Source organism: Rhopalosiphum padi, chromosome 2, assembly GCF_020882245.1.
Source record: "Rhopalosiphum padi isolate XX-2018 chromosome 2, ASM2088224v1, whole genome shotgun sequence".
Lineage (NCBI taxonomy): Eukaryota > Metazoa > Arthropoda > Insecta > Hemiptera > Aphididae > Rhopalosiphum > Rhopalosiphum padi.
The window spans coordinates 29,229,780-29,256,852 of NC_083598.1; the positions used below are offsets into that span (position 1 = coordinate 29,229,780).

The window sequence follows — 27,073 nt, forward strand, 5'->3', positions numbered from 1 at the left end:
AAGTAAAACAATTTGAAACTACTTTGATTTTTATTATAAATACTTTGTAAATTAAATAAAAAAATGTAGGGACCTTGTTAAAAACTACACTGATTTTATTGATCAATAATTTATCATATAAATATTACCTATTCTATTTTATAGTTTTATAGACAATATATTGATTATAGGAACTTTTTTTTATTTAAATAAATTCATCAATCAATTATGGAATTACATAATAAATCAAAATTTAATTTATACAAATGAATCTACAATAATCAATGGACAAAATGATTAAGGACTTATATAGATTAACATCATAGATGCCTAAGAGAAAATGTAGGTAAGTAAATAAAAATACATATAATTTATTGTTAAAATCTTATAATATATAACATATATAAAACACATAATATATAAATATTGAATAAAAATATATTAATGTATTTTCATATAAGTATTTATTTGTATAAATAAATTAAATATTTAATAAACATTTACAATTTAAGTTTTTTTATACATTTTTCTTAATATGTTCCATAAATTATTTAAAACCCAATTAATTTATACTGAGTATGAAAATGATTAATTAATTTTTTTTTTTTTACAATTCATTAGGTGAAAATACTTGACTGTTATAAGAAAAAGCATATAAACCATGAAGTCTTATTTTTTAAATTTACTGTTTAATTCTTATAGAATATAGATCTTTGTTTACTATGAAAATAAATATTTAGTTATTATAGTTTTTTTATTCAAAAATAAATAAATATTATGTTTAAGTTAGTTCAGTGTTTTATTCAATAAATATTCCTTAAATAAAAAAGGGGCACAATCCTATAAAATTTACAAATACCTATCTCAAATCTTTGTTAAATAGACTTATCATAAACAACATGAATAACTATTGTATTTGAAACTATAGTTATTTACAAGTTGATTGGTATATATTTTTTAAGTTTCATGAACGACAAAAACTGATAATTTTAAAGTATATACTATGCAATGTTATGAGTTTATGACTAACTCATAGATCATCAAAAATCTTAGTTAAATCAAAAAATGTATTCACCAAATTTTATTTTGATTTAAGTACATCAAATTAATCAACTTAAATATATTAAAAATAATATACAACTGTGGTATTAATACAGTAGTTATCTATATTTATATTTACAATATATTTATATAATCAAGAAAAAATTCTAATTTTATAATATAAAAATATATATATATACAATGATGTAACACTAATTACATTTTATAATTACGATAAAAAAAAAAATTAATCCTATTGTAAACATAAAACTAATTAGTTATTTTAAAACATATTAAAATTTATTAAGTAGACATTAACGTAGAACTAGTACAACATACTTAAAACATAATATAATCCAGTATTTATAATTTACTGTTGATGCTATAAGTAGTATAAATTATTATTTATCATCTAATCAGATCCATAAAATTATATAAAAATCAATTTTTGGTTTTGATTTAAAAAGACTTTCTAAAATAGTAAGGCCTCAAACCATACAGGCTTTCAAGTCATGAAAATTAAAATTGGCTTTTTAAAAACAAAAGGTTTATAATACTAGTACAAAATTAACATTATATTATATACATTATCCAGCAATATTTCAACTAAAAGTTAACTTCTCACTTATACACTTAAAATAGTTGGTTAAAATTGTAATTGATATATTATTGTATACATAAACAAAATGAAGTAACTTTTGTACAATATGGCATTATTCAACTTACTTTCTTTTTAAAGTACCAAATATTTATTACACATGGAATAATAATCAGAGTATAAATAATAAACATACATATCCATATCTTAGTTTAATAAATTAAGTCTTAACATTAATAAATGGGAGTTAAAATTAAAATTTGAAGATTCCTTCAATTACAGAGATATAATCAATAAATCAAGTAAACTAATAAAAACAAATCAAATTAAACATACAATTTTAAGACATAAATGACTTATTAATGATGAAATTAATAAATTCAAAATATTTTTGGTATCAAATTCCATTTTGTTGTATATTGACGATCCCATGTAATACCATTTTGCAAACGGGAGTAGGTAGAAATACGTACACATTTGTGGGACAAAGTGATTATGTAATACAATGGATATAAAAGTACTGGCCAAGATGCTTGTAAACTGCTAAGATTAGGTTCAATTATAGGTAGGATTAAGGCTAAATGAACAATTATGGTCCCTGTGTAATTAGGATATCTTATGTACGACCAAAAACCATCAACAATAATTCTCACAGCTAAAAACAAAATTATGTTCAAATTAATTAATTATAATCAAATATTTATAAAAATACAACACAAGACTTACTTGAAAGTCTATAAACAAATGTTGAGTTTACTTCATGTTTATATTTAGTAAAATCACTGTAACGTTGTAAGATATAGCCGAATAAAAAGATAATTGATGAAATACTCAAAATGATATAATTAATAGGCCTAAAAACAAATAAAATATAAGTTAATGATTTTATGTAAAATATAACAATTAACTTACAAATTGTTTGAGAGCAAAATTTGAATAGGTAAAAAATTGATAATTGGTTGTAAAAATAGTTGAATAATAGTCCAATATCCATCTTTTTCTTTTTGTAAATAAAATGATGACAATAAATTAAATTCAAAAATTAATTTATCTAAAGCATAGAATATTTGCAATCCGGCAACAAAATAAAGATTAATGTTAATTGAATTTTTAAGAGATTCATTGATCACGAGGGAATTGAATAAAATCTGCAAATAAAAATATAATTGTATGAATTAAGCACAATAAAAAATGTTTTTTTTTTTAACGAAAACTTACTGTCATTAATATAGAATATCTATAAAAAACCAATTTAATATTAATAGGACCCAGGGTAGGATTATTTGTTGTTCCAATAAATAATTTTTGTACAAAATTCAAAGAATCAAATTTATCAATTTGATTGGTGTACTTTCCCTTAATATACAAAATTATAGATATAATAAATGTATATAATACTGATGCTACAATATGAGGTACAGTCTTTTTAGTCACTATTTCTAGAATAAAATTTATTGGGCACTTGTAATAATCCATTGCCAAAACAATCAAAGCAGCAATAATTAAATTGATAAATCCTAAAACAAAATTTTTTATTTTTAACATTACTCAAACAAATTATACTTATGTATAACTAACCTGAAAACCTATAGTAATTATACTTATAATCATCAACAACTAATGATTTAGATTTTTTTGCCAAAGGTACAAGTGATATAAACAATTGAAGTAATACAATAGCAGCTGTCCATATAAAAACATCCTGATCATAGTAGTTAGCTAATCTTAAATAACCTCGAGGAAAAGGTATCAAATTTCCTTTCTGAAAAAAAATCCATGATTAAGATCAAAGGAAAATTATTAAATTTAAATATTTTAATTACAGCTTTTATAGCAATTTTGGCAAGGATAACCAATAATGGTAATAATATCATTAATATGATATTGCCAAATAATCCTCCAAATTCTACTGGATAAGTCTTGCATTTTGTATTATTAACTAATTGAGGTTCATCATCAGATTCATCATTGTATTCTAATCTTGATGATGTAGTGGACATCTATAAATATATTTTAAAAAATAATAAAAATATATCTAATTAATATCACAATACAAAATAAATATTTACTAAATATATACGCAGTGTACAATAATAAACAGTGTCAATTTAACATATAAAAAACATTTTAATCTCGAGTTGAGATATTATATATATTTATAATGGTGAGGAAGATCCAATAGATAATAGCCTCCCCAGAGCATATTAAAATAAAAAATATGTGCTTTGTCCAGAAGAGAACATGCTAATTCTGCGCATTCTGCAATAGTGGAACCTGTATCATTGACAGGATGGGGATGTGCAGAACTGATATAATCACGGATACCTCTTGCTGGACTGAGTATAATATATATATTTAAAATATATACAATATAAAAATGAATTTAATATTTTAAGTTATTTTTAAAAGGTTTTAAAATAAATTTAAACTGAGGTTATTTTATTTAAATAATTTTGATATTTTTAATTAAACAATGTTTAAAATGTATTTGTTTTTATAAATGACAATAGTCAATAATAGAGTTGAGCATACCTTACTTTTTTAAATTGTGTAAGTATATCGCAATATTTAAATAATACAATTTTATATTTTATATAAAAACAGAAGAACAGTTAATATTACTGTACAAATATTTAATAAAAATTTGATTAACAGTAAATGTTTACTGCTAATAAGTTATATTTTAATTTTACAAGATAACAAAAATATTTTGATAAATTAATCCAGTGTTACTAACTATAATAAACTGTTGAGTCAATCGAATTTATAATATAGGTTCATCCACTGTACTAGATCCCATGCATTAAACCTTTAAAGAGTTTAAAGCACCATATGCACTTCCTACTACCCGAGTAATTACCCAAGATCACTAGATGTGTTAAATCACCAACACTCAATATAAATAGTGAATGATAATATAAATATTATGTTACCATTATTAATATACAGTAGAACCTCATTAATTCGGACCTCATTAGTCCGGACTTCGCTTAATCCGGACAGCCATTTATAATACGTAAATTACGCTAGTTTATGTCATAGATTAAAATAAACGAGAAAACGAATTCTAAAAATATCCTATATGTATTATGTATCATGTATTTTTAGGTTAAATATTGTAAGACATACATATGTATTTATATTTAGTTTGAATAATAAATTAATATCCAATATATTTTTTTTTAAATTTATAATTTACGATTTTTGGTTATTTTGTTTAATCCGGACTTTCAATAATTCGGACAACCTAGAGCCCCATATAGTCCGGATTAATGAGGTTCTACTGTAATATTATTTCCAGGCAAATGAATAAACACTGTAAAATATAGTATACTACTATAGTATAACTATGAAAAAAATCTATGTCATGTAAACACTGTTTAAGAACATCTACTGTTAGATTAACATTTTTAATATTAACTGATCATTTGTGATTGAAATACATACTTTGTCACTTATTTTATCTAGAACAGGACTAATTCTTGAGTTTACAACTTCTTTCACAGGTGTTGGGCTCTTTCTTGATTGCGAATCAACAGGTTCTGGAGACTTTTTGCCTATAAATCAATATTAAATATAAATTACTCAAGTAAATAGAAAGTGTCACAAAAGTTTAGCTATTTTACTTTTGATTTCTTTCTTTTTATAAATTGGAATGTCTTTTTTGGTTTCAAAACGTTCTAAGACAACTTGCGGAACTCTTAAATTCTTATTAGCCGATCTGGATCGAGTTCTTATCTTCCTTTCTATGGATCTACTTTTGGATCTACTTTTGCTACGAGGAGTGGCTGGTTTTTTAGTTTTAGATGGTGTGGCTGACCTTTTAGACTTTGAGGATGTGTCAGCATCGCTTGGTGAAGCAACTCCTTCTTTTCTTGATCTTCTAGTCAACATCGTAATCTTAAAAAGTAGAAAGTAAATAATATAATTTATTAGTTTATATGTTATAAAATACAATAAAATAATTATTATAGTATTATAGAATTAACATTTACCATAAAATATAAGTAAAAAAGGCAAGATTATAGACATAACAATCTTATAACTTAAATTATCATGGTTGTTAAACAACAGGTAGATATTAGATAGTTGATAACGTACCTATAAGAAATCCAAAAACTAAAAGAAAACTTAAAATATGAACAACAACGATTCGAAAGTACGATGGCAAACTACAATGGGATAGTATTACAAAATGTCACCGTAGCTGTACAATATACAAAATGGTGCAAAATGCAATTTGTAAACCGGGGGGTGTAAAAAAATTCACTGCGTAGGTATTTTAGGCAGCGCGATAGCGACGTTGACTTGTTGCCAAATCGAAAATAACAAAACTCTGCATTTACAGACCCCGGGAGGCGGCCAACACGAAGAACCTCATACAGGCCCGTAACGTTGGGAAATATAAAAACAACGACAAAAAAACCTTTACCTACCACCCAACCTCAACAAAAATTCACAGTGAGTACCTAAGAGTCCTAAACATTTTTCGTTTGTATAAAAATCGACGAACAAAAAGACGGCTAAAAATTTCCGCATCCGAAACGACGTAAACGTGATTCTTACCTGTGCAGTTTTGCGTCCAAAGCAGAAAACGTTTACGGTGAAGCTGTTAGTACTGCGCGACCGGCCCTGGGATCACTTGGATGAGTTAAAAGTCTCAAAAACAGTCAAAACGCGGCAAAAGCGAAAACGAGGGAATCTTAAATTTTCAACTGATCAAATTATCATGAAAACGGTCAGATCCGAAGGTAAACAATGTCGGTGACGCCGCGCCGGCGCACGCTATTGGTGAATTTTTCGAATCTGTCGTGTTTACGTTCCATGAGAGGCTGGTTTGTTTGTCTATTTGCTTGTTTGTTGTCCATCCGTTCGTTATAAAAAATTGGTTTCCCGCGTGCTTAAAACGACTAACGGACAAATCGGACAATTATTGGCCCTACGCGCGTGCGCATTAATGCGTTATACACTTATACCGCCGTGGGGCGTCGGATTGCCGCGTACCGTGGCCGGGAGCCGGTTTATTATCCCGCATTCTCGCTTAAACATATTATTGTAGGTAGGTACATGTATTTTATAATAACCTCACCACTACCAACCAGCAATAAATTGCCAATGATCATCACCATCCGCGGTCGTATTACATAACCTTCGCCAAGATTGTTAGCACGTATCAGATCGGTCATCAACCATGATTTTATTGTGTAGAATTACTATAATTGAAATATTCGTAATTCACGATAATATATAATAATTAATAATTAATATTATAAATAATATAACTAAAGGAAATTTAAATTCAAAATGCATATTTCCATAATATTATGCATACGGTTTGTCAGTTTTATAATTTACTATTTAGGTTTATCTACTATTTAATGTGCCCAAACGGATAATAGACTTAAAATAATAACGACATAAACCGAATCAATAATACGCAGGAATCATTGGATTATGTTAATATAATCATTCTGTATACAAATAAGTATGCAATATATTATGTGTTAACACTACAGTCTACGATTGATAACGTCGTATGGAATTTTAGGTCGTAGTCCGAACTCTAAAATCTGGTTGTGTCAAATATTGTATAGTAGAAGTGTTTTCAAAACGTATAGGACAAACTATCGCCTGATAAATTTCTTAATACTGACATTTTCCCACTATATTTAAAAAAAAATATTTTTGAACAAAGGATAAAAAAAAAAGTCACGAAATAAGATATACAGAGTGCGCATCTTACAACTGTTTTTTATACATTATTTTTAGTACTAAAATAATTTAATTCAAATATACAATGTAGCATTATTTATTTTAAATGTATGATCTTCTATTCATATTAAATTATTAAATTATGTCTTAAAAATAATTATAATTAATAAAAACAAACAGTTTAAAAAGTTTACATAATAATAATCAGACTTTTTTTTAGTGTGCAATGAGAAAAGTAATTGTGTAGTGAAAATTGGTACTTTATTGTATATTTGTATCATAATTCATAGGCGATATTTTTTTTCAGTTTAATTCCTTACTAAAATCCAGAAGAGTGGGGAAAATATTGTTAAAGATCAGAAAAAATCATTAAAATAATCATATTATGCTGTAAACAATAACTTTCCAATATGACAATATTCATCAATTGTCCGTTGTGGGGAACCCTTCAATGTAATAGCCATGGTAAGCATAATGTATTTTACAATTGTTATTTGTTGGTTACTACTTACTATTGTCTCTTATTACAACGCAATCGCTGGTTAATAATAATAATAATATATGCAATTTGTAAAACAGTCATGTCAAACCAGCGATTCCGACATTCCGTTAAGACTTTTGGAATACTCATTATTTTATAATGGTGTTTTAGTATAAATAAATGAATAAGTAAACTTTAGAAATATTTTGTTTAGTGTTGATGTTGAATAATCCGTGCGAACTTTAAAAAAAATAATAACGTCAAATCCGGAAATAAACTAGGACTTACTAAACGGACGGTAACAGCCCATACCGAACTTCAGACTTCCATACACAACACCGTCAGTCGTCACTTCATATTTTATATAATTTTTCTTTCGTATTTTTATAAGTTTTTTCTTTCTTTTTAGATTTTATATTGTCTAATGCAAATTGGGCTGATTTTGTTTCGTCGGGACTTCGAGAGACATTTCTATTCTCATTTTTTTTTATTAATGTCCAAATAGAAGGATGATTATAATATACTATAATTTTGAAAAATGAAACGATGGTTTCACCCTTCTGTTTAGTTGTTGGTTCAATGTTCATAAACAAGGGTAATTTGATTCTACGTAGATGGTATACAATTTTACTTATATTAATTATTAATTATATTTTTACACTTTTTAGTTTTTACACATACAATTTTTCATAAATAGATTTTACTTATATTTTTTGCACGGAATACTCAAATTAAATCCCACGTTGAAGCATTTTACCTACATTATTACCAGATTTTGTTTGTATAACGTATTTTATACCATGAATAATATTATGAAAATGAAAATAATTTTTGTAGGATACTGGGAATCGCCTCCTCGAGGTATTACCTCAGGGTAATGCTAAAGCTAAATGGTTTTCAAAAATATTATAAGAAAATTATGAATCCTGGAAAGACCAAGGAAAAAAAACAAGTAAAAACAAACAAATTTTAATTATATTTATTTATTATAAAAATTTAAAAAATATTTAAATATCACTTGCTACCTAGTACCTACACAGTACACACACATTTACATTTACACAACGCACATGAATCCACATCGAAATTGTCTAAATTGAACAGTCGGTATCTAAGCTGAAGTAGGTCGAAAAAACATGTATAACAACCAAAATGCCAGACAAAAGTGTGAAGCTTGTGTATGATGAATTTTAATTTAAAAACAGATTTGAATTTTTATTCTAATCTTCCAGGTTTCGATCGAGGCGATTTTTGATACTAGAAAAAATTGAACACGTACTTAATTCTTAAAATAAAGGAAATGTATAGTTTTTTAATTATTAATATTTTAATAATTAATTTGATTATCTAAAATTGCTTCGATCGAAACATTCGAAACCTAAAAGACTAGATAAAAAATTCAAATTTGTTTTCAAACATAAAATCCATCAACCCTAAGCCTCCCAGTTTTGTCTGGCTTATTAGTCTTTTATAAATATAGCATATAGATTATAGATGCTTTAGAATACGGCGTGTTAATTTTGATCATACCGAAATTTGACATATTCCTGCGTGTGCGAGAATGTGTTATCGTCCCGAGAATTACTGATATCCTACTAGGCTACTTTAATTCCGCGAAACCATTCGATATCAAAAATTAATCTTATTATACATTTACACCTCATTAGTCATTAGTCATTACACGTACCGTTAGTACAGAGTGCCGCTAGTAGCACTGGATAAACGTTGGTAAACTAATGACTAATAATAATTTATATTACAATTTATAATAAATCAGTATCTAAATATTAAACTACCTATACCTGCACTAATACGTACCATACACTACATCATAATTCATAATAGTTATTATTTTATAATAATAAACATTAAACCGTGTGTTCATGTATATTTACTTGTTATAAACGTATACCTAAATTACAACGTTTAGATTACGAATTTACGATAATAAAGCATTGACCGTCAATAACAGTATAATAGAAATATTATACTTATGTTTAAACACGGTCTTAAATAAGACCGTGTGTTTAAATATCATCATACATGATACATTGTTTGTCAACGTCGTCGACAATAAATCATTTCCTAGGAAAAAACCAAGTTTCACTATACTACTATAAATAGGTATTTGAAAATAAGACCCAATATAGTATAAATATATCAACCACTGTACTCATTTCAATGATTTTACCTAAAACTTTTAGATTATATAATTAATAATTGATAAACAACTATCATTTATATTAATAGAAAAATTTCAATGTTTCACGTTTTTGTGAAATATTTCATACTTCAAACACTAGCTGTAATATTATATTATATTTAATAAACAAAAAAAAAGACTAGTCTATTCTATAATTAATGGTAACCAGAAACGTTACCATGGGATTTTTTATTTTATTTGGGGGGGGGGCGAGGGGCTATGAAAATTTATTAAAAGGCGAGTCGTGGGGCAGCCCCCACACCCCTTTTTAAATTTAAAAACAACATACATTCAATTATATTATAACAACACTATATTTTTAATTAAAATATTAAATCTACAAAATTGTATCGTTTTCTTGATTTTTGAGCCATCACATCAAGAACTTCTTTGGCATCAACAGGGCCGGATTTAGGAATGTGGGTGCCCTGGGCCCACCTTTAGAAGTAAATATTATTTTTCGATTACATATATTTAATAACCAAATTTCCAAATAACCAAAATTTTGGTAAGGAAAAAACAATGATTTGTTGTCATTTTGTCAATTGTTATAATCAAGGCTCGGGACTTTTAGCACTTAAATCATTAAAATAAGCACTTAAAAACATCATTATAAGCACTCGCCACTCAAATAAGCATTTAAAAAACTTAAATTTGAGCAAAAATATTTAATGATTAAATAGGTACAAGGTACTAGACATAATTTGTAACTATGCTAAAAATAATATAATAAAATATTACAAAAAATATTGAAATAAAATGATTGGGAAAAGTTTTTAACTAAAAAATCAAAAAAAATAAATAAATCTTTATATTATAAAAAAATCAAACTTCAGTTTCAAGACATTTTGCCTTATTGTTTATAGATTTTTTGAGGGATTTTCTGAAAAAAACTATTAAAAATAAAAAAACTGGTCAAAAAAGCAAAAATAATCACAAAAACTGGTAATAAGCATCTGTTTTAAAAATCGTTGAAAAAGCAAAAAAAACGCAATCAAATTTCATAATTAAAAGTGTTGTAAAATGACATACACTTCCAAAGCACTCTAAATTCATTAAAAATATAAACGTCGTTCACGTTCACGTTCTATTTGAAAAAAAACGAATGACGTTCACATATCGTTCACTAAATATGAACGTGAACGCGTGAACGTGCGTTCATGAACGACGTTCTTACTTCTTTCCAAACATTGGATTATCGTAGCAATACTGCAATAGTAATCGGATTTGGTAAATTGAGTCCTATATTATTATTTTTAGGAAAACTGAGTCCCCTGTAAAAAAACGAAAGCGGTGAATTGAGTCCCCTGTAAAAAAGTTAAAGCGGTGAATTGAGTCCCTTATAAAATATTTATTCTAGTAAATTAATAATGCTTATAATAATTAGTACTTATTTTCTAAATTAATAATAATAATAATAAAACCTAATAATAATAGGTAATCAATGTCAACTTTTTAATGAATAATACATATTACATAATATAATAATTAATAATAATTAATAATAATTAATATTGTCAATAATAATAAATAATAATACTCTTGATATTAAACGGCTAAATATTTTAATGATAATAAATTGAAGTCTACTAATTTCATTATTTTTGTACTTCGTCATTTGTTCTCTTAATATATTCTCCTTTTCTGTGTTGTGTTTTGATTTTTTGCATAAATCTTTACTTCTTATTTGAATACATGTATTAGATTGGATTTCTTTGAGTGCATCAATAAAAATATAAATATTTGGATGCGAAGTATAAAATAAACTATTCAGCTTTGCGTGAAATGATTCACAACTATTTGTTGTACGATTAGATATTGTCGAAAATTCAGCCCAAAGATTAGGCGGGAATGTAGAATCTGGTGCAATGTATGTTTTTAAAATATAATCGGTGAATAATTTTATATTTTCATTTGCAGGAAGCTTTGGCAAGATAACTTCAATGAAACAATCATAAACATCTTTCGGTCTTAAAAATGGTAAACCAAAAAAAAGTTTTAAAAAATTACTCTCCTCCGAATTTCGTTTTTTATAATTTGTACTTAAACCAAGGCATTGTATTTTTTCCACCAACTTTGTCCAAGGTGAAAACGACAACCTTTAATATTAATTGTTGGCCAAACTTGTTGCGCGGCATTATGGATAGATTTTTCAAAGTCAATAAAAATATATTTTGGTGAAAATGTTAAACCAACAATTGTACACTGATCCATCGTATACTTCAAAGAATAAAAATAAGATTCGGTTTCCTTGTTTAGCAATTAAAAATACTTATTAATACGCGACATTGGTGTGCTTATATGCTCGCAATAACTATAATAGTGCACGTGCGACTGTACGTATAGGTAATTTTGAAAACTAGTCTATTAATATACACCGCTTTTGAAAAACAGTAATTTTGTTTGGGACTCAATTTACCTACGCCCATAGTAATTAGTAGTAACCCGGTTTATCGATCATCGTAATTCATAATTTCATATCGTAACTCGTAAGTTAATTTTATAAATGTATCGAATTGTCAACAGTGATACCTATTATTTAGGGAAATAATTTTTATTTAAAAGTAACAACCTGGTTATGTTTGTTAAGAAAACAATAATTTTCAAATTCCCATATTTGATATTATTTTACACATTTATATTTATCTGTTTTGCTGTTTAGGTGAGTTAACTGAGTTAAGGTAATCTTTTTCGAGCTTTCCAATGGTTAATTGATGTAGTCTTTGTTGTTAATTGCGAATTCTAAGTAATACATTAGTGATTTATTAAATGTGTAGGTATCATATTGAGATCTGAACGATCTTCTAGTGTTTAATTAGTTATCTTTAAAGTATTTAGGTGTATTACTATTAACTTACGTTAATCTAAACAGTAAACAAAATCTTTACAAATCGTCCATTCATCGTTTTCAAATAATCCATCAGTATTCAGTATGTATATTCTTAGTCAGTTTTTAAATTATTTGTATTCATGTTGTATGTAAATAGTTAAATTATGTAATAATTTTATCTGCTGGCACTGGGGAGTTTTTGGGGCCAAATTGATTTGTTGGTTAGTATAACAAGTATTCCTTATGTTAGTTCCATATAAAAATTATGTTACTTATCTACATATTATATACAGTGGATTCCGCTTAATGTGGGTACTTAGGGCCAGCCCTGTTGCCCACATTAAATATAAAAGGTTGCACATAAAAACCGAAATTGGTTAAAAAAAATTATAATATCAAAAAAAGGCAACAAAATCCCTTTCTACATGAATTTTTATTTTTTTCTGATAAAAATGTTCTTATTGTAAAAAATACCAGGATGATGGGAAAAATGTTCAAAAACTTATTCTAGTGAAATTACCCCTAAAAGTTGATTAAGAGTTAATTTGGGCACAAAATTAGGTTATGATATATTTCAATAAGTATTATACTTAAAAATCTATACTTATTCTGGACAAAAAGTACTATAAGATAGTATTTTTTTTTTACCAAAGATCAAATTGTTATTGTTGCCACATAAAGTGGATAGTTTTTTACTTTGCACAACTATAATATTTTCAGTCGTTTATTTTTCATCTGAAGTTCACAATTTTACCACTAGGTAAATGTACTTGTCATCAAAATTGTTCGCCTTTTTGTGCCGAATCTGGCCGTATATGTAGTAACGTTGTAACTTTATTTTCAACAATAGAAACTATGAAAAACTAATTTGTGCCATTTTTGGTACAATATGCAGAAAAGGGTTTTAAGATTTAAATGATACCTAAAGCTTTTTATTACTTTTGATAAACACAATCAAAGTATGACAAAACCCAATTAAATTAGTCGTTTTTAAATACATATGCGTATATTTTAACACTATGATAAAGTAAAAATTGCCCACATAAACCGAATTGAGTTCCTATATTACGCGGTTTTTTTTAACCTTGTTAATATACATTTATATTGGGACCAGACCATTTTGCTCATATTTAGTGGATGCCTATATTAACCGGTGCCCACATTAGGCAGAATCCACTGTATATATTTCTATAAAGGCTTTAACTAAAAGTCACTTTATGTTTAAAATATAATTAATTAGATGAGAACTTTTATTTATTTATTCTGAATATTTTATGAATGTTTAATGGATAAATATATTCAGCAAATTAGTCAGTATTAATAAGGTACTTGGATTTTATTTTGTTGCTTTTCTTTTTTGGAAGGGGATGGGTACAATTTACAATCGCATAGATTTACCAGGAATGCCATTAAACCAAAATTGTTGAATAAAACGGTTTTGTGAACAATATCACTATTCATGTAGAATTGAAAGATTAGTAAAACGATCTTTTGATCGAAGTTGTATATGTTTTGATTTGACATTAGCTAAAAATGACTTTACATAATGCAGGAGTGATAGGCAATATTAATTATAAAATATAAAAATATGTCATCTATTATCACAAAATTACAAAAACTATTAAGTATTAATGTATTATCTCTGATATTATAAATGACAGATTTAACTAATAATTCTATACAGCATTAATATACAGATAAGTGGTGTTACGACCTATAGCACTACCTTCCATAGTCGCAATGATCTTTACTGAAGTCATGGCAAATCTAGTGGGCTAAGTTGTAATGCTAATTTCTCTTTAGATCATATTGCAACTGTAATTTCTAGGACACATACAAGTTAATACAGTTATGGTCTTATAGATTATTATTTATCAGGGAACATATTTACTATTGATAATTTTCTTTGAGGAATAATAAACATTATAATGATACATGTGCTAAGTGTTTGAAAAAGTAAACAAACATATCCAATTCTGAAAATTTTAACAGTGTATCATAACCTAACTTAATCTTAGTTAAATAAATTGGTTAAACCAAGGTTTTTGTTTGAAAAATATTATTATGGTGCTAAATTTAGAATTGTACCAAACCAACTTTCTATATAAAATAAATATCTTATTGCTGAGATTAAAATTTTAAAAAGTACATCAGCTATAAATCAGTGTATTCTGGCTAGTTTTAGTAAAAGGAAAATGGTAAAGTAAAAGATATGCTAGATTTTGCTATTATAGTATTATACCTGCCACAAATTATTATTGTTATGATAAAGTATTATAGTTTTATAATATATTTGTTTAAATTTTCTTAACTATATGGATTTTTGTTTTAGTTCAAGTTTACTTTTTTGAAACAATTTAAAGTTATATATTAAGTTAAAAATATAGCACATCAACATTTTCACTGTGGGTGAGACTAAATGGCATCAATGAACATTGTTTTCATATGGGAAATGATTCCAATTGGCGTAATTTTCTTTGTTATTAAATACACTTTAATTTGGTCAGCAATACAATTAAATAATTATCTACATGTATTAATACTTAAATATGTGAAAGTTAAATGTTTATATTTTAATTTTTCAATTTTTATTTTAAAATTATTTTTTCAGATTTACTTCAAGTATATTTAAATGACAAATATGATATGCGACTAATGTGTTAAAATAAAATGTATTTACTCTAATAGTCATCAAGGTCATTAAAAAATTAAACATTTACTATAAATAACAGTTATTTAATGTAAAGATGTAAAATTAATAAAATTACTTATCATGCACCTACAAACATAAAATTAAGAAATTTGTATAGATACGCAAAATTCCCTATTTGCAAAAGAGATTCCTTCCCCTGATTAAAATCTATGCACGTCTATGCTTTAGAAATTTTAAATTTATTGTTATATTTTGTTATATTTTTTTTTATAAAATCATATAATTTTTATCAATTTAGATGAAAGAAATGAAAAAAAATGATGATACTAAAAAAAGCCGCTATGGTCGAATATCTAACAAGAGAAAATTTAATGAAGAGCTCGATTTATCTTTGGGTGAGTCCTATCGCGAAATAAATTTTATATTGAACAAAAAAAACAATGGAAAATCCTCTCCAACAGCCTCTAATAACAACGGAAACGGAAAACGAAATTTATTTAATATTGGTGATATGGTGTGGGCTAAGACAGGGAAGTATCCAGTATGGCCAGGAATTGTAATTACAGACCCGGAAACAAATAAGTTTACCAAAAGTATGTTTAAATAAACTATTCAATCGAAATTAAAAAGTTTTAATTTTAATTATTAACGATTATATTTTAGATAAAAATATGGTACCTATGTTGCACATCTATTACTGTAATGACGCTTATAAAAGAAATTGGATAAAAATGAAACAAATTTCAAAATTCTCTGGTAAAGAAGAAATATTAGCTGAAATTCCAAAAATATTAGTAAGTAAAAACTTTTAACATTAATAATTTGTTATTATTAATATTAACAATTTTTTCAAATTGTTATTTTAAGTGTAATTAATATGCTTAGAGTAAGGTTATGATTTTGTCAAAAAATGAAACGCATATTATTTTTATTTATAAAATTATTTTTAATGATATTCAGAGTGATGGTAGTAATATCCCATTCGGTATTAAAAATCAAAAAGCTCTAATTATAGCTAAATTAATTATTTTTAAAAGTCTGCAGGTGCTGTACTAAAAGTAATATACAATATATTTTGTTCTTTTTTTGTAATTTTTATTACAGTATTATTAAAGTAATAATTGTGGGTATATTTTTTGCTGTAGAGACTTGTTTGCGCGCATAATTGAGATAATGAAAATCTGTTTGTAGGAACAATGGTAGGTTGACTGGGTTGTGCGGGTATATCACTAAGATAGCATACACTGATGTATTATCATATGCTGATGCCACATAAGACAGAACTCGTATACTTTTACTTTTCAATAAGTTTTCACCTATCATTCAAATTACAATAGTGATTATTCCAAGTACTTGAGTTATGTGTGGTAGGCTTTTATCTTTATAGCTATATTTCTAAGTTTACACTTTTTTTGATAAAAGTTTTTGGTGATAATTGATAGACTTTATAATAATTTTAACTCGGATCATCTCATATACATTTTGGGTTAGTCTCTAGTTACATAATATTGTCAGATACTATATAACCATAGAGAAAATTATATTTAATTGGAATAATTTAAAATTTTGCAAGTAAAGGCAATTAAAAAAAATGGAAATTTAATTTTTCCTTATAGTAAATAATAAACTTTGTAATGCTAGTATAAGTACAGCAAAGATCTTAATTATCCGTAAATTTCTATAATACTTCACTTATCATCTTAATGATATTGTGAATTATAATTATAATATTGCATGTCTGTATTATGGGTATGCACGCACTTGTTATTTGTTTTCATTTATAAGATAAATTATATTTTGTAATTAAATGTATAGATAAGAACAAAAAAACAAGATAAAGTTGATTTGTCAAGTCTAATGTTATTAAGAAAAATAAAATACTTATCAATGAAAAAAAAACCCAGAATTCATATAAACAAACTATATTCTATTCAAAATGAGATCAGTACTTGATGGCAACCAGTTTTTGTTAGGTGGGTGTTAGATAACACCCATTTTTAATCACCACCAAGTCAACTATCTATAAGTCTGTATGTAGTGAGTCATGTTTATACGCACAACTCAGAATCCCAGTAAAACTGATCTAATTTTGCATTTAATATTAAATAATGTAACTTTTTCAAATTATTTTATTTTGTCATCATATATAATAATAAAGTAGAGCCTAAACTGTTAGGAGCACCTATCTTGAGAGGTATAAACACTTAAAGGGAAGACGTGAGGTAAATATTAATATTGTGTACAATATACTACTATTATAGTTAGGGTTGCCTCACCAAACCGGGACATCATATTGAATGTATTTTTTATTATTTAGATAAACCGGAAACCATACCTATTACATTGTAGACTAAGTCATTTAGATAACATATAATTATTCCATGTTTTATTATTAAATAATATAATATTAAACTATTTTTCTCTCAACTTCTATTAACAAGGACAAATTTAATGACCAACCGGGACATCGGGAAATGCTGTTAAAACCTGGGTGAATGGCAACCCTAATTATAGTACAATGCACTAATAAAAAATATTTCATTTATTAAAGAGAGATGCGATACATTTTTTTGTTTTATTTTTTGTGGATGTGTGAATCAAAAAAGTTTAGGAACTGTTCCACTAATATGTATATTTAAGTAAACAAATAATAAATTGGTAATATTTTATTGAATTTCATAATTATAAAATTGAATTTTTTTTTATCTATCAATCTTGGTTTCATTGTAGACGGTTAATTGCGATTTTACTATGATAGTGACCAAACTGTGAATTCATTTATTAATCCTGAGTATCACCATGATCAATATTCAGGTTATATACTTATATCAATAGAAATTATAAATTATAAAAAACTCGTAGAAAATGATCTGCTATACATCCCAAAAAATTAATACGCCAAGCACTTAATTAATGCCAGTTTATAACCAGTATATAATGAACTAAAAAGTCTTAAGCCTTATAAAGAGTGTTTGGAATCATTGTATAAGTATAATAATTTTCCATCATCAGTAGTTATAAATTTGAAAATTTGTAGCTAAATAGTGTGTGCAAATAAATTATAGCCCTTCTTGCCAACAACTCAAAATTAATAGTGTTATTTAATAGATTTATAACAGATTAAACTTTTAATATATATATAAACAAATGTATATTTATGTGAGATTTCTTGGCTTGGAAAATACTGTACCAGTTGGCATAACATTTTGCACATATATTCCTTGAGACTGAGTGTTCTTTGCTGTTTTTCATCCCCTATAGGTTGCTGTAAATAATTTTTCTTTTATAAAGGGTATTATTGTTAACAAAAATAAAATTAAAAAAAAATATGTATAGACTAATTTTAAGTTGTTATGAGATCTTATTAAGTAAAAGAGAATATTATTTATTTAATTGCTTGTTCTTCATGTGTAAAACAAAATGCAATATTTGTAGCTTATAGACTCAAAATCTTCTTGACTAATTTTTATGAAAGATTCAAAGATTGTTCTTATGTTCTGGTAAGCTACCAGGCCCGTATTAACAAAAAATGCCGCTAGGGCAACATAAAATTTTCCGCCCCCCCCCACCACCAAAAAAAATTTGTTACTTTATTGATATTACCCAATTGTAGTAGTAAATAGTTACATTAATGTAAATTAAAACTCAGTTTTAACCATTAACCAATATATTATTTAAATTAATTTTTAAAATGACAAATTAACTTAAAAAATAAAAATCCGTGACTTATAAGGAGAGAAATCAATTTCTTAAAAATAATGTTTTAAGTACCTACTGTTTAATAAAAATAATATTTTTATAGCAGTGCTATAAATTGTCAATCGGCAGTCGACTCGTAACTAATTATCATCATCCACCATCACTGTATATTTTCTATTTTTAGTATGTATTTTCCATAGTTTACGATTCATAGAACTAAATACGAATCATGTTTACAACATCAATATGCCCAAAGCATTTTATTGACATTCGAGTTAACAAGTTTTATATATTAGATAACTATTGATAACTTTATTAGGTACATTCAAAATCTATTTTTGGTGTAATTATATTATTAAAGTTATTTTTTATTATTATATTTTATTCTACATTTATGTATTATACTCATTAGGTAAAATTTTATAAATAAATTTTACATTTTTGACCATTTCAATATTTTGCCGCCCTTACACCTAATTTTTATATTGCCGCCAGGGGCAATTGCCCCTCCGAGCCCTCCCTTAAAAATACGGGCCTGAAAGCTACATACATTATATATTAAAACTAAGGTACACTGCTATAGTATCGTATTTTATGTTGGTTCATTTTTTCCCAGATGGGTTATACAGATAATTTTACATAATTTATAGATTTATGAATAAACAAACAACATTGAGCAATAGTTAAATAATGTTTTTTTTTGTTTTTTTAAATTTATGTATAAATGTATTTTTTGTTGTATTCAGACTCAAATTTCACGAAGTAAATTAAAAATTAAATGGAATCAAGCCGTGGAGGAAGCTGAATTTTTAGCAGCAATGAACAAGTAAGAAATTGAATCATAGTGGTAGTAAAGGTAGTTTTAAACAAATTAATGTGTACTGTTATTGTTAAATATTTTTCTGTTTTCAAATTTTTTAAATAAAAACATTTTATATGAGATTTAATAATTAAATTATATTGCAGAGACCAGCGTATAAGCTCATTTTTTGCTAACAAATTTTTAGCATCTAATTCATCATTGAATAATGAGGTAGGTAAACTGATGTAATTTAATAAGACATTTAAAAGGATGTCATCCTTGCATATGTCCCCTGTCTTACTATAACTCCTACTTTACCAAAATATATGTTTAAAAGTTCTAATTGAATATTAAAGTGAATTAGATCTATTATCACACTTAAAGTTATGAACAATGTCTATGTTCTCTTTTTGGGTTTATTTACAATATTTTAATTTTTATAATTTTAGTGACTCTCACAGTATACTATTTAGCCGAACTACAAACAAAACCACTTTAGTAAACGATTGCACATGTTAATAAAATCCAGGTTGTTTAGTTTTTGTGATTGTATCATAGTGACTATGACTCGCATAAGAGTGGAAATTCCAATAAAAAATTTATAGCATTAAAATATAGAATGGGGTAAATAATTAACATGTGCGCGTCATTAAAGGTTAAGTGAATTATGAGAATTTTTAAGTATTAATATTTTACATACTCATAACTCATAAATTGAAATACTGTATAAAACCAATAAGAAAATATAGATAATATTTTTACCTTTAAGATTAATTATAGGTCATTTTACTCTAATATTTAAGCTAAACTCAGTATTAGAACTGTTGAATGTATATTTAGGTATGGTATATGTCAGTAAGACAGAAAACACATGTGGGTACGACATCCTCTTAATAGTTTATTTGTATGTACATTTATAAGTTTTAAGTATCTTTGATTATTAAGAACCTTTTTATTTAATTTATTATTACTTATTAGTGTATCTGTATTCAAAAAAATTCACTACCATATACTTGGATAAATTGTTTTTAGTAAAGTGTGGGCGGTTAGAGCTTAGGATATTTATATATATTGAGAATTTAGTACATAAATAATTATCCAAATAGCTATTATAGATTCTGAACGGAGTGATGAATGTATTAATTTTACAATAATGTGTGTTTTTTTTTTTTTGTCTGTCATCACGTTTTGGGAGTAGTATTAGTGCTTTGATTTTTGACTTCAGCCTTTCTTTGAAAAAGAAAATTAATCTAGTTGGTACTTTAAGAGGGTCAAAAGTAAAAAATTTCCAGTAGTTTTCAAAAAGTCAGGAAATGAAGGAAAAAAGGGCATTTTTACATATCATAAGTTTTTGACAAAATCGATTTTCTTATTTTGCTGTAACTCAAAAACAAATTATTGTAAATACTTAAAATTTTTACCAAATAATTATATCAGCGTTATCTATTTACAATTAATCTTTCAAAATATTTTGACTTTTTTAAGCTATTTTTTAATTGAAATTTTTCTAACCTTTTTTTTAAAATTCCGATAAAAAAATTTGGCATTTTTAAAATTTATTAGAAGGTTTTTTATGAGTACTTATCATAGTAAAAAAAAAATTCTTCGAAAAACTTGTGGTATCCCTAAGCCAAACAAATTAAATGCATTATATTTGAGTAAAAAGTTAGAATTAAACAATTTGCAATTTTTTTTATGTAAGGAGCTGCAACCAAAATGTTACACAGTTCATGGTCAAAATCAGTTTAGAATTAGTATTTTGACTAATAAAAGACTTTACTTTTTTATTGTTTTAAATTTGTCTTAAAAAGTATTTTTATCTCTTCTGATATATATGCAGCAATATAGCTGTATATAGAATTTTTATCGCTTGATACATTAACTTCAAAAATTTCACAGAATAAAATAAATGTGGTAAAACAACATGAAAACTTTTTGTATTATTTAAGATAATTCAAAAAAATTCTGTTATTTTGACAAAACATTGTTGTTTTTATATTGTATAATATTCTTATATCTATCTTTATTTTTGATTAATTATTTTATAATTGCACTTTACATTTATATTTACTCTTCTATAAAATAATATACCTGCCGATAAAGTTCATATTATATGAATGGAATAAAATATGTATTACATTTATTATAAATATTTCAAGGATTTACTGTATTTAATTTAAAACTATATTAATTATATTTTTACTACATTATCAATCATTATTATACATAACTTATTAAAGAATTTGATTTGTTAAAATGTTTATCAATAATAATAATAAACTATTCTTTATTTAAAAATATCTTAAGATTTTTTGCTAGGAAAATTTCTGTTCAGTTTAACATTCATTAATAAATGTATATTTATTTAGGCAGGATCATCATCCACTAAACAGGCCACTCCTAACCAGCAACCTACTGTGTTAGAAACAAATTATAATGGTGACCAACTGCTGCAAGATAGGTCTAATCAGGAGGAACAAATATTGATTGTAAGTTTAAAGCTTAAAATAATCTGAAAAAATATGTTTAAAGGTTACTTGATTAATGATAAGTTTATTTATTGGTTAAAATTATTGGAGAATTTATCTATTATAATTTGAAAAGATAACCTATAATACATTCAATGTTAAAAATGAATTATTTTTTTGTTGATAAGATAATTTTAGCACTTCAATTGTAATACAATTACTTGTTATATGAAATCTCAAGGGGAACTGTTGAGATATCGAGTTTTATTGCAATGATATTTTAGTAGGTTTATAGGGATTTCAATTTAGGGTAAGATAACTAAAAATTTTAGATATTGCTGTTCATCATATTAAGAAACAATTGCATTTTGAAAATTTTCTTATTAAAATTATATATCAATTAATAATGGATTATTTTGCTTCTAATGATTTTGATGATGATAAACCAATTTATTCCTTAATAGCAAATTTAAGTGTAAGTATTAAAAAATTGCTTTAATGATAAATGATAAAAATTACTGAATTATATTTATTATGAATACATACCATCGAAGTAGACAAACATTAATGTAAACTTATATATATAATTTAATTTTTTGTCTATTTTATTGAAGAAATTACTTTTGGTTAGCAATTAAATTATATCTCTTGAATTAGGATTGAATTTAGATATTTTTTTCAATAAATAACGTTGCTTATAATTATAATTTATATTTCAGGAGAATGATTCAAAAGATCACCCTCGTCATTTGATTCCTGAATTATGCCGACAATTCTATACTAATGGATGGGTTACCGGTACCGGAGGTGGAATAAGCATTAAACACAAGTACGTATAATTATTATTTAATGTCTTAATTTTCTAAAAAATAATATAAATATAATAGAGTACCTAACATAATTTAAAATATTATATTTATTATTTCTTTATCACATGCTATAATTACATATAATTTGTTAATTGTATTAATCAATTTAAAAATATACCATTTAGAGAAATTATATTAATAATTTTTAATGATATATTAGTGATCAAATTTTTATTGCACCATCTGGTGTTCAAAAAGAAAGAATTGAGCCTGATGATTTATTTGTTCAAAATTTAAATGGCGAAGATATTATAGTTCCAAAAGCAGATAAAAAATTATCAAAAAGCCAGTGCACTCCAATATTTATGTGTTCTTATAATGGTAAGTTAAAAATTATTTAATTAATTTTCGTTGGCTCACAAATAATTTTTGTAAAAACAATTAGAGCGCAATGCAGGAGCTGTGATACATGTACATTCACAAGAAGTAGTTAAATTATGTTTGTTAAATCCAGAAAATGAAATAAGAATAACTGGTTTAGAAATGATCAAAGTAAGTAAAAATTATTATATGGTATTTTAATAGATGGATTTATTTGTAAATACTGTTTAGGGAATTTTTAACGAAAAAACGGGAAAATTCTATGATAACGATGAAGAGCTTGTCATACCAATAATTGATAATTCAAAGTATGAGAGAGATTTAGTTGACACTTTTAAAATAGCTCTGACAAAATATCCCAGCACTTCTGCAGTTTTGGTCCGCAACCATGGAATGTACGTTTGGGGTAGTGATTGGAAGTCTGCTAAAACACAGTGAGTATAAACTTTTAATATCGTTTGATGTAAATAAAACAAATTACTTATTCTTTTTTATGGATTTTTTTTTAGGTTGGAATGTTATGAATATTTATTCAAAATAGCCATTTTTAAGAAATTGAATAATGTTTAATTTAATTATACTCATACTTAGTAGACTTGACCCTTATGGAAAGCAATTGGGAGCTATCCAGGGGCTATTGAAGATAAACTCTTTTATTTAACTATTTTCAAACTTAATCTATATGTCTTGTGTATTATTTGATAATATAAAAAGGTATTCTCAAAATATAATTTGTTATTCATTATTAATCATATAATTTATGAGATTATTATCATTATTACAAAATAATCTGATTTTTACTTATTTAAAACAATATCATAGTTGCAAATCAGTTGGTTGTGCATCAAAAATATTCTATTATTCTATCGATCTTATTGAATAATTATATTTAATAAGCCAATTCAGTATTCACTAAATATTTTTGTTATATCAATAAGAATAATTAAATTATAGTAATATAACATATACATATGGTTTTAAAAATACTTAACTAAACAATTGAATCTAAGCCCACCCAAAATTGCAATACTATAAAGTGCTTTTGTTTTATTAGAATTGTAAAAATCAATATAATATATTTTTATCATGACTCTAAGACCTCTAGAATAATTTCTTAATGATAAGAGTATATCCAATATGTTTTTAACGTTTAAGATTATTATCATACATCAAACCTGAATATCTAATATTTTCAATTTCATAGCATATGCATGGGCCATAATTATTTTATTTGAATTATTAATTTACAAACTTTTAATTCTAAGCTAAAGTAATGTGTTATATTTAGATAAGTTGAAGATGTTATCAAACCAGCTTTTAGTTATTGTTTTGAGATGTCACGTGATTTTTTGAATAATTATATAACTCATTTGTTGACAGTTACTTAATCAAAACAATAAAGTATCATTGACTATCTTGCTCTTTAGATTTAAATAAAACTGAAGTTAGAGTTACCCAATGATCTCTCCTAAGATCAATTCTTTTATTATTTTTATATATGCTATCACTACATGTCCGAACTAACTTACTGTCTACTGAAATGGTTTGCTAACAACATAATAACCGTATTAAAATTAAGTGATCATCTAGTTCAATAAACGGAAACTAAATATCAACTCAATCAAAAGTGCCACAAAAATTTCACTTTAAAAATATAGTAATCCCTAGCTAATTAATTTCATAAGAAAATTGGTGATATATGGTGTATGCTAAGACCAGAAAATGTCCAGTATCACCAAAACCACCAAATATTAGAATTACAAATTATAAAACCATTAAGTTTTTTTACTAGAATAAATTATTGAATGGAATAATTAAGTTGTAGATGAAATTCAATATTTTGCAGCAATTAACAAGTAAGACATTAAATTGTTATGATAAATCAATAAAAGTAATATTAACAATTTTGAACATTTTTATTTTTAAAATTTCTAAAATAATAATTAATAACCATTTATATATCATAAGAGATATTATGAAATTTTGTACTGCAAATTTTCTGAGACTAGCGTAAAAGTTAATTTTAACAACTTTTTGACTAATCAAGTCAGTAGACTATAAGTAGTAATCAATATTTAATATTTTAATAATTAACTTATTTATATGTTTATGAGTTATATATTTAAGATTAAAAAGAACCATTTTATTATATTTAATTTTTTTTATATATAAATATTTATTTTCTTATACAAAATATTTCAGAGATCATACATATAAAATAATTGAATAAGCAAAATTAATATAATTAAAACCACTATTAAATTTTTGAACTAACTTAAAAACTAATTATTCTATACAAAATAAGAAGTAGAAATATAATTAAATTATTTATGTTTATTTAGATTATAAGTAAGTCAAATATTATATTCTATATTATTGAGCATTGTATTATTTTTCAAAAATAAATAATTCATCATGATAATTACTGTTTGTATCTAAAGTAGTCGACAAAAAAAAAAAAAATCCATTAATATGACAGACGTTGATTAATAATAAACAAAACATTATTTAAAGATGTATTAATATTTTTGTTAGGATAAACTTTGTTCGGCTTAATATTGATAATTAATTAATGTATACTTATTTAGGCAGAATTGTATACTGGACAGACGACATCTAACAAGCTGAGTTATAAAAAAATTATAATGCGTAACTGCAAGATGGGACTAATCATGAAGAGAGTTTTTTGTATGTTGAAAGATAAAAATAATCCAAAAAATTATGTATATCTAATACATGAATACCAGAATACAAGATAAATATATTAAATTGGTTAACATTTTCAGATTTTATCTACTTTAATTTGAATAGTTAATATTTTATAAAATCATAGGTTAGGTTATGAATTATCCTTATTCCTTAGTTAATAAGATAATATTGAAATTTCAATTGCACACAGTATACTACCGTTATGTTAAAGCTCAAAGGTAATTGAATAAAGTTTAATATATTGAGTTTTGTTCCAATAGGATTGTGTGGATTTAAATTTAGTTTTAGATATGCAGAGATTACAAAAATTTGAGATATCGACAATCAGCAAAAGAAATTATTTTTATGTGTTCATTAAAAATATCCATGTTAAATTTTAATTAATCATGGATTATGTTGATGTTAAATCAGTTATTAAATTGCCCCAACAAATGTACTCTTATTAGTAAGTATTAAAAACTTGGTTTTTTTAATAAATAACAAATATTAATGAATTATGTAAAATTAAGTTACATAATACTGTTGCTAATTATGTATTTAGATATATTTAATGTCAATTTTATGGAAGCTATTACTATTTTTGGTAAAACAAATGAATTTTTATCTTTTCTAATAAGTTTAATTTAGCAAATTGTGTTATTTAATAAAATTATAACATTTTTGTAAAAACCTGTCTAGAACTTGAACCCAAAACAAAAACTATGTACT

General features: G+C 25.3%; 2 protein-coding genes across 9 annotated transcripts; one reads left to right on the top strand and one right to left on the bottom strand.

The window, feature by feature from the left end:
- Positions 1–1,045: 1,045 nt before the first annotated feature.
- LOC132920407 (delta(14)-sterol reductase LBR) lies at positions 1,046–6,515 on the bottom strand. Its single transcript, XM_060982781.1, has 9 exons — positions 6,185–6,515; positions 5,245–5,518; positions 5,066–5,175; positions 3,442–3,618; positions 3,197–3,380; positions 2,837–3,135; positions 2,531–2,766; positions 2,345–2,472; positions 1,046–2,273 (listed from the first exon to the last, which is right to left on the bottom strand). Exons 2-9 carry the CDS (start codon positions 5,510–5,512, stop codon positions 1,999–2,001), a joined length of 1,677 nt encoding a protein of 558 aa, XP_060838764.1. The 5' UTR covers positions 5,513–5,518; positions 6,185–6,515; the 3' UTR covers positions 1,046–1,998.
- A 2,200-nt stretch (positions 6,516–8,715) lies between these two features.
- LOC132920408 (probable methylthioribulose-1-phosphate dehydratase) lies at positions 8,716–24,387 on the top strand. 8 transcript variants are annotated; one of them, XM_060982783.1, is made up of 12 exons: positions 8,716–8,763; positions 15,796–15,892; positions 15,959–16,090; positions 16,161–16,291; positions 19,943–20,022; positions 20,163–20,229; positions 22,368–22,487; positions 23,186–23,295; positions 23,496–23,656; positions 23,721–23,827; positions 23,888–24,090; positions 24,166–24,387. In XM_060982783.1, exons 1-12 carry the CDS (start codon positions 8,731–8,733, stop codon positions 24,224–24,226), a joined length of 1,302 nt encoding a protein of 433 aa, XP_060838766.1. In that variant the 5' UTR covers positions 8,716–8,730; the 3' UTR covers positions 24,227–24,387. The 8 variants fall into 8 exon arrangements, with proteins under 8 accessions (XP_060838766.1, XP_060838765.1, XP_060838769.1 ...); XM_060982786.1 differs by lacking the exon at positions 8,716–8,763 and adding an exon at positions 11,976–11,994; XM_060982787.1 differs by lacking the exon at positions 8,716–8,763 and adding an exon at positions 12,652–12,944.
- Positions 24,388–27,073: the final 2,686 nt, after the last annotated feature.